General features: G+C 42.7%; 1 protein-coding gene across 1 annotated transcript in view; it reads left to right on the top strand.

Annotated features, from left to right (window-relative positions):
• Window positions 1–15,687, top strand: part of POLE2 (DNA polymerase epsilon 2, accessory subunit) — a 20,374-nt gene extending 4,687 nt beyond the window's left edge. Inside the window, exons 4-19 of the mRNA XM_056545333.1 lie at window positions 940–1,017; window positions 1,241–1,334; window positions 1,638–1,712; window positions 3,130–3,213; window positions 5,537–5,593; window positions 6,093–6,141; window positions 6,443–6,515; window positions 7,950–8,122; window positions 9,737–9,826; window positions 10,432–10,486; window positions 11,123–11,182; window positions 11,288–11,365; window positions 12,133–12,241; window positions 12,331–12,507; window positions 13,194–13,261; window positions 15,498–15,687. Coding sequence (XP_056401308.1) covers window positions 940–1,017; window positions 1,241–1,334; window positions 1,638–1,712; window positions 3,130–3,213; window positions 5,537–5,593; window positions 6,093–6,141; window positions 6,443–6,515; window positions 7,950–8,122; window positions 9,737–9,826; window positions 10,432–10,486; window positions 11,123–11,182; window positions 11,288–11,365; window positions 12,133–12,241; window positions 12,331–12,507; window positions 13,194–13,261; window positions 15,498–15,516 — 1,339 coding nt within the window. The 3' untranslated portion in view covers window positions 15,517–15,687. The remainder of the gene's footprint in view (window positions 1–939; window positions 1,018–1,240; window positions 1,335–1,637; window positions 1,713–3,129; window positions 3,214–5,536; window positions 5,594–6,092; window positions 6,142–6,442; window positions 6,516–7,949; window positions 8,123–9,736; window positions 9,827–10,431; window positions 10,487–11,122; window positions 11,183–11,287; window positions 11,366–12,132; window positions 12,242–12,330; window positions 12,508–13,193; window positions 13,262–15,497) is intronic.

Raw genomic sequence — 15,687 nt, 5'->3', positions numbered from 1 at the left:
TGAAGCATGGGGGTGGAAACATCATGCTTTGGGGCAGTTTTTCTGCTAAGGGACCAGCACGGCTGATCTGTGTAAAGGAAAGAATGAATGGGGCCATGTATCGTGAGATTTTGAGTGAAAACCTCCATCCATCAGCAAGGGCATTGAAGATGAAATGTGACTGGGTCTTTCAGCAAACACATCGCCCGGGCAACTAACGAGTGGCTTCATAAGAAGCATTTCAAGGTCCTGGAGTGGCCTAGCCAGTCTCCAGATCTCAACCAGATAGAAAACCTTTGGAGGGAGTTGAAAGTCCGTGTTGTCCAGCGACAGCCCCAAAACATCACTGCTTTAGAGGAGATCTGCATGGAGGAATGGGCCAAAATACCAGCAACAGTGTGTGAAAACCCAGTGAAGACTTACAGAAAACGTTTGACCTCTGTCATTGCCAACAAAGGGGATATAACAAAGTACTGAGATGAACTTTTGTTATTGACCAAATAATTATTTTCCACCATAATGTGCAAATAAATTCTTAAAAAATCAGACAATGTGATTTTATGGATTATTTCTCATTCTGTCTTTCATAGTTGAGGTATATCTATGATGAAAATTACAGGCCTCTCTCATCTTTTTAAAGGGGTACTCTGCCCCTGGACATCTTATCCCCTATCCAAAGGATAGGGGATAAGATGTCAGATTGCCGGGGTCCTGCCGCTGGGGACCCCCGCAATAAAGCAAGCAGCACCCACCTGAAACTGCTTCCTGAAACGCTGGAGGCTCTCAGGCTAATTCCTCCCGACCACGGGGACGGAAGATCGTGACGTCACGACTCCGCCGCCGTGTGACGTCACGCCCCGCCCCCTCAATGCAAGTCTATGGGAGGAGGCGTGACTGCTTGCTGTCGCTCACATTACTGATTGAATTGAATTATCTATTATCTTACTCTGTGTTTTGCAGAGAGCACATCTTCAACATTATTGGAGCATTTGACGTCCCAAGATTCATCTATAACTCTGAAAGAAAGAAGTTTCTGCCGTGAGTGGTTAAGATTTGCTTTATCGTGCAAATGTTCATAGTGTAGTTACTGTTAATTCTGAAATTTCACAAATGATACTAAAGTAAAAATTATAATAATTCCCACCACTTCTCATTCATTGGATTTGCTGTAAGAACACAAGAGTTCACAATGTTCTATAAACAACATTTTATTCGCAGTCTATGTTTCACATGTATATATAACGTTGCCTGTATTCTGCAGTTTAAAAATAGCGAATTATCCTGAACCCAATCTGCTTGCAAGTGCAAGAGACAAAGCCGAGTTATTCCGGGAGAGATACACAATACTGCAGCAGGTAAGGCAATGGGCTATTCAAAATACAGTGACACTCATACATGTCAGCCCTTGTTTTTAACTACATAAAACATCTGACCAATACATAAAGCACTGGCACAAGATGAATTAACCTTTAAGGCTGGGTTCACACTACGGTTTGTATTTACGGTTCCCGTATACGGCTGGGAGGAGGGGGGGCGGGGTTTAAGCCCCGCCCCCCCTCCTCCCGGCCGTATACGGGAACCGTAAATACAAACCGTAGTGTGAACCCAGCCTAACGTAATAAGTAAAAAGTGATAACTGTGCCTTTTGTGAATTACAGAGAACTCACAGACATGAGCTCTTCACGGCGCCTGTTATTGGTGCAAACCCTGATGAAGGCAGAAGCAAATTTCAGGTATAAAGATATTAAAAGTATTTGGCTTTAAAGGAGCACAACCTTACTTTGTTTGGCCTATTAAAGTATATTCAAATTATGCCCTGACTGCCCAGTTTCCCTCCCCGAGACCACCCATCTCTGCGTACCCCCTCATTGGAATTCTTCAATCCCAAGGACCGCAGGGCCTAATTTCCATGCTATACACACACCTTACTAGAGCCAGGATTGTTGCTGCTACTGACTCGGCGGAGGCTTATTGGAAGGCGTGCGTTCCTTCGCTTACGGAGGATGATTGGTCCGAGATGCTGTCCTCTCATCTATCGGTGTCTCCGGCAGCTAATAATAAATTGATCCAACTTTACATTACTCATTATTGCTATCTTACTCCGAAGCGGTTATTCAGAATGGGACGGGTGCCTTCCGATGCCTGCCCCAGATGTCATTCTCCCAGAGCGGATTTTTGGCATATGATATGGCAATGTCCCTTCCTACAGTCATACTGACATAGTATTATAGATTTCCTGTCATCTCTTATCTCTATCCCGGTCACCCTGGATCCCCTGATCTGTCTATTTGGTGTACTCCCTGAAGAATCTTGGCAACACCACATGCGGATATTTTTGCATGAGGTGTTGTTTTTGGCCAGGAAGGCGGTGGCTCTCCCTTGGATGGACCCCCGTCCTCCCTCTCTCCCACTGTGGCGAAAACTAGTTAATACTATACTTCCCTATGAACACTTAGTCTTTAAAGGGGTACTCCGGTGAAAACCTTTTTTCTTTTAAATCAACTGGTGGCAGAAAGTTTAACATATTTGTAAATTACTTCTATTAAAAAAAATCTTAATTCTTCCAGTACTTATTAGCTGCTGAATGCTACAGAGGAATTTCCTTTCTTTTTGGAACACTGATGACATCACGAGCACAGTGCTCTCTGCTGACATCTCTGTCCATTTTAGCAACCATGCATAGCAGATGTATGCTAAGGGCAGCATGGTGGCTCAGTGGTTAGCACTGCTTCCTTGCAGTGCTGGGGACTTAGGTTCAAATCCCACTAAGGACAACAATAAATATAGCATTATTATTATTATAATAGCGTCATCAGAGAGAACTGTGCTCGTGATGTCATCAGAGAGCATTCCAAAAAAAAAAAGAATTTCTTCTGTAGTATTCAGCAGCTAATAAGTACAGGAAGGATTAAGGTTTTTTAATATAAGTAATTTACAAATATGTTTAACTTTCTGCCACCAGTTGATTTAAAAGAAAAAAGGTTTTCACCAGAGTACCCCTTTAAGCATAGGAAATGCCCTGATAAATTCCAAAAGGTGTGATCAGAACAGTATGATTCTAAAGAAAATGTATGCTTCATATTGTAGCTTTTTAGTTTATGTTCCCCTTTATATGCATAAATCATATTTCTTTATATTTGTCTTTTACAGCTCAAAACTGTTGAAAACCTCTTAGGCAGCGCAGCAAAGATGGGGGAGGTGATTGTACTCGGGATGATAACGCAGCTAAAGGAGGTGAGAGGAGAACACATTGTCCATTGTAACTGAGACAGTAATTGTAATTTCTTAAAGCTTTTGACTCTTGCCTAGGCCTGGTTCACACTGTGTTAATCCGTGTCTGTCACAGGTATACACTAGGGGAGTCCCTGACGTACACCTATGATGGATAACACTTGTGGGCATCCTTCATACATAGGGATATATATATATATATATATATATATATACACACACACACACACACACACACACACACACACACACACACACACACACACACACAGTGGTCCCTCAACATACGATGGAATTCCGTTCCAAATGGACCATCGTTTGTTGAAACCATCGCATGTTGAGGGATCCGTGCAATGTAAAGTATAGGACAATGGTCTACAACCTGTGGACCTCCAGATGTTGCAAAACTACAACACCCAGCATGCCCGGACAGCCATTGGCTGTCCGGGCATGCTGGGTGTTGTAGTTTTGCAACATCTGGAGGTCCGCAGGTTGAAGACCACTGGTAGAGGAAGTTGTACTCACCTGTCCCCGCCGCTCCGGATTGTCACCGCTGCCTGGGATGTTGCCTTCCATCGCTGTCGCCGCGTCCCTGAGGTGTCCCCGACGCTCCGGTTAGGCCTCTGCTTCCCCGGCATCCTCACTCTCCGTCGCCGCCATCATGTTGTTACGCACGCCGCTCCTATTGGATGACGGGACGGCGTGCGCACAACGTGATTACGTCGATGGAGAGCGCCGACGATGCAGGGGATCCCGAAGAGGACGCGCCGGAGCCCCGAGGACAGGTAAGTGATAGTCAGCGGACCACACGGGGCACCGTAAATGGCTATCTGGTGGTAGCTGAAGCAGTCTGCGCTGCCGGATAGCTGTTTATGCGATGGCCCCGACATTCCAAAGCATTGTATGTTGATGCTGCCTTCAACATGCGATGGCCTCTCAGAGGCCATCGCATGTTGAAATTATCGTATGTGGGGGCCATCGTAGGTCGAGGGGTCACTGTATAGAATTATTATTATTTTTTTTTTTCTGGATCCAGCTAAATTCTATTAAACAAACCCTGCTGGACGCTGTTTAGCGCAATATGAACCCAGCCTTATTGATATGTCAGAAGATTTTATCTATGAGGGTCTGGGTAGTGGAACCAACACTGATCAGAAATAGAAGTGATCAGCTGAGCCCTGTGGCCCTTCATTTCTGATTGTCCTAGTTTGGCCGTCTTCAAGAGCAGACAAAGCCTTTCCAAGATTTGATCAGAGATAAAAGGACACAGCATTTACATGAATGCTTCTGCACCTTGGTTTGAGCCATTGGGGGGGGGGGGTCTCAGCACCTGAACCCCCACCTGTCATTACTTTTAATATATATTTATAACATACCATTACGTTTTAAAGGGATATTCCCATCTGATACAAAATGAGTGTGTTAAAATGTACATTGTACCCTCCTGTTTGGAGTCACCCAGTCTCACCTTTTATGATTAAAGAAAGACCTTTGATTATCATATTAGGCTTCTCTCTTCTTTTATCGTGCAAATGAAGAATGATGGTGCCACTTCCTTATCAACAAGTCTTAGTATTGTATGGCGTCCTTCATTTACACAGTGTAACTGTGGGGTAGAAACATATTGTTCACTCTATTTAGCATCTGTAAGGGATACCTGTCATACTTAAAGACCTATTGATGTGAGAATCAGTGTAAACAATTAACATTTTACATACTGATGAGATAAATTTCCATTCAGACTCGCAACCAAAACCATAACATTCCACCTTTAATTCACTTAAATTAAAAAGACTAAATTATATAATTTAAAGACTTTCACTATTTAGAAGCACAATTTTTGTACAATTGCTAGGACATGCCATCCAATTATGATTGTGGGGGAAGGGGTCGAATCTCTGAAACCCTTACCTGAAAATGAAGGGGCTGATGTAGCAATGCATCCCCTTTAATTTTTTTTCCTGCACAGTGGTGTTCCCAGCCTCCCTCCTCTTGAATGATGCAGTTCTCTGGACACACCATGTAGTTGTCTGCTGTACAGGTGAAGGGGACTTGACACTAAAGCAGTTCTGCATCCCCTTCATTCTCAGACTTGGAAGGGATTCCAGAAGTTAGATCCTCTCCCCCCCCCCCCCCCCCCTAAAAAAAATAAAAAAAAATCCTGTTCATACTGCATCACTTTATGAGATGAGAATACTACCATAACTTGTTTCACTGTCTGTACTGGACTTCACCGTAAATCTGCTAGTATTATATTGAATCGTTTCACCAATATATTTGCTCTGATTTTAACTGTTGTATTATATCCTTTATGTTCTTTTTATAGGGCAAATATTTCTTGGAAGATCCCAGTGGAACCGTTCAGCTTGATCTCAGCAAAGCAATATCCTTTCTTTATGTTTTTTTTTCCCTCTTTATGATTTTTGACAAAGGGGTTTTCCCACCAACAATTCTTATCAGCTATTTGTAATGTCTGTTTGGAGCGGGTCCCACCACTGATCGCCGGAACAGGAGTCCCTGTGTCCCCCCTGTTTGAAACAAGTGTCAGTCAGGCATGCTGCTGCTCCATTCAACACTTTAGACCCGATGAACATAGTTGCTTACAGTGCTTGGCCATCTTAGTCAGACCCATATGGTTAAATGGAGTGGTAGTGAATATGTCCGACTAACACTTCACTTAGAACGGGGGAGGGGGGAATGTGTGATCCTCATTCTTGTGATAAGGTCCCAGTGGTCAGATCCCAATGATCAGACACATCATAGGTAATAAAAACTGGTGGGATAACCCGTTTATTCACCAGTATGGATAATATTATATTTGGTGTGTTCCTATATTCCATAAACATTTTATACATAATTAATTTTCTTTAACATCATTGCACCAGTTCCATAGTGGCTTGTACACAGAGTCCTGCTTTGTTCTTGCAGAAGGTAAGGTTACAACACATCAAGATTGTGTTCTGTTGCAAAACTACAACTCCCAGCATGCCCGGACAGCCAAAGGCTGTCCGGGCATGCGGGGAGATGTAGTTTTGCAACAGCTGGAGGCACACTGTTTGGAAAACCTTGCCTTAGTGCAGTGGTCTCCAATCTGTGGCTCTCCAGCTGTTGTAATACTACAACTCTCCGCATGCTGGGACATTGTATTTTTGCAACAGCTGAAGAACCATAGGCTAGAGATTAATGCCTTAGAGAATAGAGCAAATATAATATGTGGTTTGGCTTTACACAGGTTGGTATGAAGATAAAGTATTTCATGTAAATGCCTTTGGATTTCCTCCCACTGAACCTTCTAGCACAACACGGTAAGAAGATTTTTATTTTTTTTTTAGATCAAATTTACTTGTTGGTAATATTGTATGAATGTTTACATGATGTATCTTAGGTCTATTGTCATAGATGTACATATTGATCTGTAAAGGACAACACAGTTCCTGATTTAAAGCTAGCCATTCACATTAGATAAAAATCACCCTAATCTCCCAATTTTGGCAGGACTGGTCAACCATTTAAGCCGGGTTCAAACTACAGAATTTCTTTAGAATTTTTTTTATTTATTTTTTTTTAATTCTGCTTGGAAATTCAGGTGCAGCTGAGTCCCATTGCTAGCTATGGGATACCGCTGCACAGTGCACACTGCAGAGTTTTCCACCTGGAAAATCCCTTGAAATAATTCCTCCAGGACATGTTCTGGCTGATCTCCGCTCAGCAGATATTGCCGTCTATGGGGATGGCAATGTCAGCACAGTTCTAGCACCGACTGATTCAGTTGGCGCTGGCTGCACTCTGAATCTCCGGTCGGATTTCGTCCAGCCGGAGATTCCAAAGTGTGAACCCGGCCTAAATGTGCTTGGTGGCCACCTGACACTCTCTGATGCCAGTGGTTCCCCCATTCAGAACACATTCATGCTCTGCCCAGTGTCCATGTACATGGGGAATTGGTAAAGTTAGCGGTCAACCAGGCAAACATCTATCTTATGTGTATGGCTAGCTTAAAGGGGTTCTCCGGTGCTTACACATCTTATCTTATCTGTTTGTAATCAGTCCCCGGAGCGCGTTCGCTCCGGGACTGATTACCGGCGACTACAGGGCGGGCGGCATGTGACGTCACGGTCCCACCCCGTGTGATGTCACGCTCCGCCACTCAATGCAAGCCTACGGGAGGGTGCGTGACAGCTATCACGCCCCCTCCCGTAGGCTTACATTGAAGGGCGGAGCGTGACATCACACGGTGGCGGGGGCGTGACGTCATACGCCGCCCTGTAGTCGCCGGTAATCAGTCCCGGAGCGAACATGCTCCGGGGACTGATTACAAACAGGGTGCCGCATGCATGATCCCGGGGGTCCCCAGTGACGGGACTTCTGCGATCAGGCATCTTATCCCCTATCCTTTGGATAGGGGATAAGATGTCTAAGCACCAGAGTACCCCTTTAAAGGGGTACTCCACTGCTCCGAAACTGTTCCGAAACTGTTCCGAAGGCTGCAGCCTGCACCAGGAGCTCGTGACCTCATAGCCCCACCCCCTCATGATGTCAAGCCCCACCCCCTCAATGCAAGTCTATGGGAGGGGCTATGACGTCTTAAGCTCCCGGCGCCGGCTCCAGCCTTTGGAACAGTTTGTAGCTGATCAGCGGAGTACCCCTTTAAAGGACAAATCAGACATTGGACTTTTCCTTCCTTGTAAAAAGTGTGACATCCCTTCCGAAGTGCAAACCGAACCCCCTTTCTCCCTTCTCAGGGCGTATTACGGTAATAGCAATTTCTTTGGTGGACCATCTGCAACATCAGTAAAAGCTTCAGTCAAACTGAAACAACTGGAAGAAGAGAATGAGGACGCCATGTTTGTGTTTGTGTCTGATCTCTGGTTGGATCACGTTGAAGTGATAGAGAAACTCCATGTAATGTTTTCAGGTATTTTTTTTATGTCATTTTTATCTAAATAGATTTATCAACAGTAATAATAAAGTTCTGTGTGAGAAGGATTTAGGGGGCCTGATTCTGTAAATAGGGAATGCAAGTCAGATGCTGGGCTAACCAGTCTAACCAGTAGGAAGAGGGAGATTGTCATCCTGCAGTATAGAGCTCTTGTCAGACCATATCTGGAATACTTAGTCTGGAGGCCTCATCTACAAAAAGATATTGATAAAACAGAACAAGTCAAGATGGGCTACAAAAATGGTGGAAGAATAAAACCAATCAAGAAGCACTTAAAGATGTTGATTAATACAGTGATCCCTCAACTTACAATGACCTCAACATAAAATGGTCTTTTCTGGACGATTGTAACTTGAAAACAGACTAAACATACAATGTACAGACAGTCCAGATCTGTGAAAGGTGTCATTGGCTGAAAGAACCGACCAATCAGAATGGGCATTCACTGGTATTACTGAAGCGTATGCACTGAATTCATGTCTAGTAGCGCCCCCTACAGTAAATGGTGGTACTACATGTTCTGTACTCTTTACCTGTGCCAGGGTTAGCTGCTCCTTTGGACACCAGGTGAGGGCGGCTCCATTTTATTTTTTTAGGACATTGTGTGTACTGTACAGGACCCTGAAGAAGCTCCTGTCCTCTACATAGACAGTGATTACAGCTCCCAGCAGCTCTTTATTACTTTTATATGTAAGGATTTGCTTCATGTGTATTAGTTATCTACTTATTTTTCTTTAATCCTCACTTTTTACTATTTTTGGATGGCATTTTGGTGGCTTCAGAACCAATTACGAGGTTTCCATAGAATTATGGTCTCAACATACAATGGTCTCAACATACAATGGTCTCAACATACAATGGTTTCAACATACAATGGATTCAACATAGAATGGATTCAACATAGAATGGATTCAACATACAATGGTCTCAACATACAATGGTCGTCCTGGAACCAATAAATATTGTAACTTGAGGGACCACTGTATAGCCTGGATGAAAGGGAGGAGACATGATGGAAACCTTTACTTATGTTAAGTTAGGATAAAGGGGTACTCCGGGGGTCAGACCGATCCTCTGCCAGTGTTTTGCTGAGTGGGCCGTAACAGAAGCTCATCCCTGAGGGTGAGGACGGGTGAGTAGCCGGTCCCCGTACAGGAGATCGCAGGGGGCCCCAGTGGTTGGGCCCCCGAGATCAGAAACTTTTCCTGTATCCTGTGGATAGGGGATACGTTTTATTTCCCTGGAGTACCCTTTAAACAACATGGGAGGGAAGTTTTTGTTGCCATTAAAAATTTAAACACAAGAACAAGGGGTATAATCTGGTGAAGGAGGATGGGATTAAGAAGCAACATAAGGAAATAGTATTTTCCTGAAAAAGTATTAGATGCTTAGAACAAACTTCCAGCATATCTGGTTGATAAACCTACAGTAAGTGAATGTAAACCCGCCTGAGATAAACATAAATGTATCCTAAGATAAAAGTAATAAGTGAATAATATAAGGGCAGACCAGATGGCCTAGGGGATCTTTTCCTATATCTTCTATATTTCTACTTCTATTGAATCACCTTTTTTTACCACCACTTTTTAGGATACTCTACAGCTCCTCCAACTTGCTTCATTTTCTGCGGCAATTTCTCTTCAGCGCCCTATGGAAAGAATCAAAATCAGTCACTAAAAGGTACAATTATGTGCATGAGAACAACACAATGAAAATTCATGGACATAATAAAGCGTAGACTAAATTGCACTACATGCTGTATTCATAGGCCCAGATTTATCAATTTGAGTCTGGTTTTTGTTTCAGACAGATGGCAACCAATCACAGCTCAGCTTTCGTTTCTCAAAGTAAGCTGTGATTGGTTGCTATCAAATCAGACATCTTTTTTTTTTTTGTCTTAGATTAATAAATCTGCACCATTATCTTCAGGGTAATTTGCAAAGTCATTGAAAACACATCATAGTATTAAGCAGTGTTTCCCAACCTTGTTAACTCACAGCTGTTGCAAAACTACAACTCCCAGCATGCCTGGACAGCCGTTGGCTGTCTAGGCATGCTGGGAGTTGTAGTTCTGCAACAGCTGGAGGCACCCTGCTTGGGAAACACTGGTATAATTCTGAGAAATATGCTGGCACTCTACACATAATAAGAAATAAATACAAAATAGCAGTATTGTGGTTAGGAATAGTTTGTGACTTAAATTATCTGTTTTATGCTAAAAATGTATAAAGATTGCATTTATAGTAGTCAATTTATATAGTCAGTTGTTACCTCTCTGCTTTTAGAGACTCTGAAGAATCTTGCAGATGTCATATGTGAGTACCCGACTATACACAAAAGGTAAAGATTTCCTATTTGCTTCATACTCAGAGGTTTCTATATCACTACTTGTGCATTTAAAAAGGTGGCACAAATACCGCACTTTAAAGGGGTACTCCGGTGAAAACCTTTATTTATTTATTTTTTTAAATCCACTGGTGCCAGAAAGTTAAACAGATTTGTAAATTACTTCTATTAAAAAATCTTAATCCTTCCTGTACTTATTAGTTGCTGAATACTACAGTGGAAATTCTTTTCCGTTTGAAACACAGAGCTATCTGCTGACATCACGAGCACAGTGCTCTCTGCTGACATCTCTGTCCATTTTAGGAACTGTCCAGAGTAAAAGGAAATCCCCATAACAAACATATGCTGTTCTGGACAGTTCCTAAAATGGACAGAGATGTCAGCAGAGAGCTCTGTGCTCGTGATGTCAGCAGAGAGAGCTCTGTGTTTCAAAAAGAAAATAATGTAGTATTCAGCAGCTAATAAGTACAGGAAGGATTAAGATTTTTTTAATAGAAGTAATTTACAAATCTGTTTAACATTCTGGCACCAGTTGATTTAAAAAAAAAAAAAAAAAAAAAAAAGTTTTTCACCGGAGTACCCCTTTAAGAAGATTCTCCTTTAATTGCTTGTGTTTTTTCACATTCACAGCAGTCGGTTTGTGTTTGTACCTGGTCCTGAGGACCCCGGCCCTGGTTTTATTCTTCCAAGGTATCTAATATTGTGCTGGCTAATCTGTCTCAATTATCATTCATTATTGTTAGGAAAAAAAGTTTTTGCTGAATTTCTTATTTTTTTTTGTAACGTTACCTGCAGACCTCCTATTGCAGAACACATTACAGCGGACTTTAGACAACGAGTGCCTTTCTCCATTTTCACCACAAATCCTTGCAGGTAAAGTTTACTCGTTGTGCGAATATTAGAAGCTAAGGAATAAGTTATCAGTGATTTAATAACACAAAGATGTTATTCTACGTACGTGCATAAAAAAAACTGGGCTGGTTTTCTAGGCAGCTGACTGATAAAGCTGCACTTACATCTGCTCCAATCCACATGACCCATTTTATTTATTTGTTTATTTTACCAATTTTACTATTCAAGAGTACACAACCACACCAATGATTTTGTTGCAACTTACTATATGAATGCAGAACTTTCTACAGTCAATAAGACAATTCTTTTCAGTCCGTTTTGATACATGGTATTTCCTTAGGACCTGTTCAGAATTCAGTGAGGATTTTGGCACAGAGTCCATGCAAAAAAAATCCTCATCCAGTCTGGGTAACATTCTGGACCCAATGCAAGTTTATAGGGTATTCGTAACCCCTTTACAAGCATTGGAACGAACCTGTGTGGATTTTTGCCTGTTTAGCGTTAAAAGAAAACAATTTCATGAAGAATGAGCATGTTCTTTCTGACCGAATAGCCCCACTGAATGTGGATAATCCTCTCATGGTTCCACTGCACATCTATTGTAGAAATCCAGTTATCCTCCATGGATTTTTGCCAGATTCTCTTGTATATACATTTTCGTTTTATCATGACATGTGAACATGCCCAACAATGGCAAATTTCTAAGGACAATCTCAAAATGATTGTTAGGTAACTTATCAGAAGGAATGACTAGCCGTGCCCTAAATGTAACTTCTTTCCATTCTCAGAATCCAATACTGCACACAAGAAATAATCGTGTTTCGGGAGGATCTGGTGAACAAAATGTGCAGGAACTGTGTGCGCTTTCCTAGCAACAGCTTGGATATTCCAAACCATGTAAGTAGTTTCCTCCCTCAGTGATTTGAGACAAATCCATAGTCAGTTTGTTACATTTTATTGACCTTTCTTGTCGCTTTTTATTCTAGTTTGTGAAAACAATCCTGTCTCAGGGACACCTGACGCCTCTTCCACTGTTTGTCAGCCCCGTATACTGGGCGTATGATTATACTCTGCGCTTATATCCTTTGCCTGATCTAGTAGTCGTTGCAGATAAATATGATCCTTTCTCCATCTCGAATACCGAATGCCTCACCATCAACCCTGTAAGAAAAACATCTTAATTTCTTTTTCTGTTTTCCAGCTCAGTATTTAAAGGGGTACTCCGGCCCTAAGACATCTTATCCTCTATCCAAAGGATAGGGCATAAGATGTCCGACCGCGGGGGTCCCGCCGCTGGGTACCCCGCAATCTTGCATTCGGCACCCACCTCTTTGAGCTGCAAGCCGCACTGGCAGCTCCCAAACTGCCGGGTGCCAACATGGGGCCGGAGTATCGTGACATCAGCCCCTGCCCCCGCTATGCAAGTCTATGGGAGGGGGCGTGACGCCCCCTCGCATAGACTTGCATAGCGGGGGCTGATGTTGCACCGGGGCGGAGTCGTGATGTCACGACACTCCGGCCCTGTGGTCTGCACCCGGCAGTTTGTGTGCTGCCAGCGTGGCGTGCAGCTTAAAGAGGTGGGTGCCAAATTCAAGATTGTGGGGGTTCCCAGTGGCGGGACCCCCGCGGTCAGACTTCTTATGCCCTAACCTTTGTATAGGGGATAAGATGTCTTAGGGCCAGAGTACCCATTTAAAAAGGTATACTGTGTCCTATTTACCTTGGCAGAGCATTGATTTATCATACATGGAGGTGTGAATGTGGCTGCCACTTACTGGGCGCAGTGTGTGCATTGTTCATTACACATCACTGCATTGAAGTTGCTATAATTATTTTTACTTTATTTCAGGGTTCATTTCCAAGAAGTGGATTTTCTTTTAAGGTGTATTACCCATCTAATAAGACAGCAGAAGATAGGTAAGAGTCTCTGGGTATAAGTATTTGCAGATGTTGTTCGGGAGACATGTCTCATTGATTCGTTTTCCAGTGGAACACAGGTTAACCTCATACCGTGATGTAACTGTTCACAAAGGCTTTGTGATATAGATACATCATGGTGATCGTGCAGGCAGAGGAGCCATGTCCCCACGTGGTTGATTGCTGTGCTCCTGCCAATGTCTTGAATCACATAACGTTTATCCTATCTCATCCATTTAACCCCTTATGTGATGCGGTCAATAGCGAGGAGCTTTGCCCATCAGTGTCCTGCAATGTGTTAGTGGGGTGTCAATGGGTGAATAAGTCCCCACAAAAAAACAAGTTCTCAACTAGATATGAAAGATTAAAAAAAAATTGTTATACATCTAACTATGCAGAAGTGAAAAAAAATGACACTGACAAACCAACCCATAGAAAAAAAAAAGATAACTTGCTAAAAAAACTTGCAAAAAAAACAAGAAATCAATGGTGGGATTTTATAATTTTTTGCCCCCCATCAAGGTGTGAATACATGCTAAGGGTAGGAACACCCAATGTTCTGGCCCCTGTTAATCGTATCTGTCGGCATCCTGACCAAAATGGGATACCGACGTATACTGTTAACGGGAGCAGCGCAACCCATTCACTTCTGCTGCCGAACGGAGTCACTGGTGACTCAGTTGTGGACATATACGCTTTTTTAAAGGGGTTATCCAGGAAAAAACTTTTTTTTTAATATCTTAATCCTTTCACTACTTATGAGCTGCTGAAGTTGAATTGTTCCTTTCTGTCTAAGTGCTCTCTGATGACACGTGTCTCGGGAACCGCCCAGTTTAGAAGCAAATCCCCATAGCAAACCTCTTCTACTCTGTGCAGTTCCTGAGACAAGCAGAGATGTCAGCAGAGAGCACTGTTGCCAGACAAAAAACAACAACTCAACTTCAGCAGCTGATAATTATTGAAAGGATTAAGATTTTTTAATAGAAGTAATTTACAAATCTGTTTAACTTTCTGGAGCCAGTTGATATAAGTTTTTTCCTGGAATACCCCTTTAAGCAGACTCATGACAGGGGTTGTTGCGCTTTTCAGGTGACTCCTTTCGGCTATAGAATTAAATGGCGTCCGCTGCGCCCCCGTTAACGGTATACAGCCTCTTTTTTTTCCGGCAGGATGCCGATGGATACGATTAATGGGGGCCAAAACGTAGTGTGTTCCTACCCTCATAATGATATGTAGGGGAGAAAAAAAGAGAGACAGATGCGGCGCTAATAGTGCCGGTTATCCGTGGATAACGGATGGTAGATAGAAAGGTAGATATGAGACTGCTCACCTTTGTTGGTTGCGCAAAATTCAGGCGCAACGCTGATAGAAAGCCTTGAGCAGGTATCTTTTCTGTAGGTGTGCCGGGAGCAGCTGGCCGTCGGTCCTGTCAGAGACGGTTGGTCGCAATATAGTAGCGTGTTCGGGAGGGAGGAATCCCGGAAGGGGTCTCCTATTCTTCCTGCGGGTAACCGTTTCGGCGCTGCAGCGCTACACCGGCGGAGTGGAAATTAGCAGTTGGAGCTTTTGAAGTTAATGATCACTTTTTATTAAAAAGTCATAAAAAGGATCAGGTATGGACAACGCGTTTCGGAGGGGCTCCCTCCTTCGTCAGGTCCGCCGGTGTAGCCTTGCAGCGCCGAAACTGTTACCCGCGAGAAGAATAGGAGACCCCTGACGGGATTCCTCCCTCCCGAACACGCTACTATATTCCTACCCTCATAATGGCAAAAGAAAAATGACTTGGCCCCAAATAGGCCAGACCTGAAGGGATTAACTACTAGTGACACATGACTTCATTAGCTCAGTGTTATTATATTGGTCAAAGGTAAGTCAGTTAATTTGGAGACACAATGGCTTTCACTTGTTATCCTGCTGTGAGGCTCGAAGAGCTTTGTAAAGTGATTCTCCCTACATAAGATCTTACCAAGTGATCGCATTTCCTGACCTATCCGTGCACCCTGCAGTGTTTGATAACTAGACATGTGAGTGAGTCTAAGGTGAGAAGTCAGTGACCTTTATAGAAGATTTAGCTCCACAACAGGATACACTTTCCTCATCTGATTTTTCTTATACTTGATGCTGTGAAAACAGACGGCATAAATAAAAGTATATCCCTCAATAGGATTCATAAATGCTGCATACACTGGATTTAGATGTAATTATTATTATTACAATTTGTTTCTTTGTATTCCAGCAAACTGCAGAACGTGTGACCGGATGATGAAAATAAGCTTATGGGCGACAGAAGATTTTAAAACCCTTTCTGTAAAAAGTGTTTTGTTTTTTCTTTTTTTTTATGTACATTATGTCTGTATTTTATGTATTGGTTACATTGATAATGTATTGTAATAAATGATGAAATCTGGTTCATTTCTCTTGGATCA

This window comes from Hyla sarda, chromosome 11, assembly GCF_029499605.1.
Source record: "Hyla sarda isolate aHylSar1 chromosome 11, aHylSar1.hap1, whole genome shotgun sequence".
In the NCBI taxonomy this organism is placed as follows: Eukaryota; Metazoa; Chordata; class Amphibia; order Anura; family Hylidae; genus Hyla; species Hyla sarda.
Note: the sequence above shows the minus strand (reverse complement) of the source record. Positions and strands in the feature narration are given on the sequence as shown.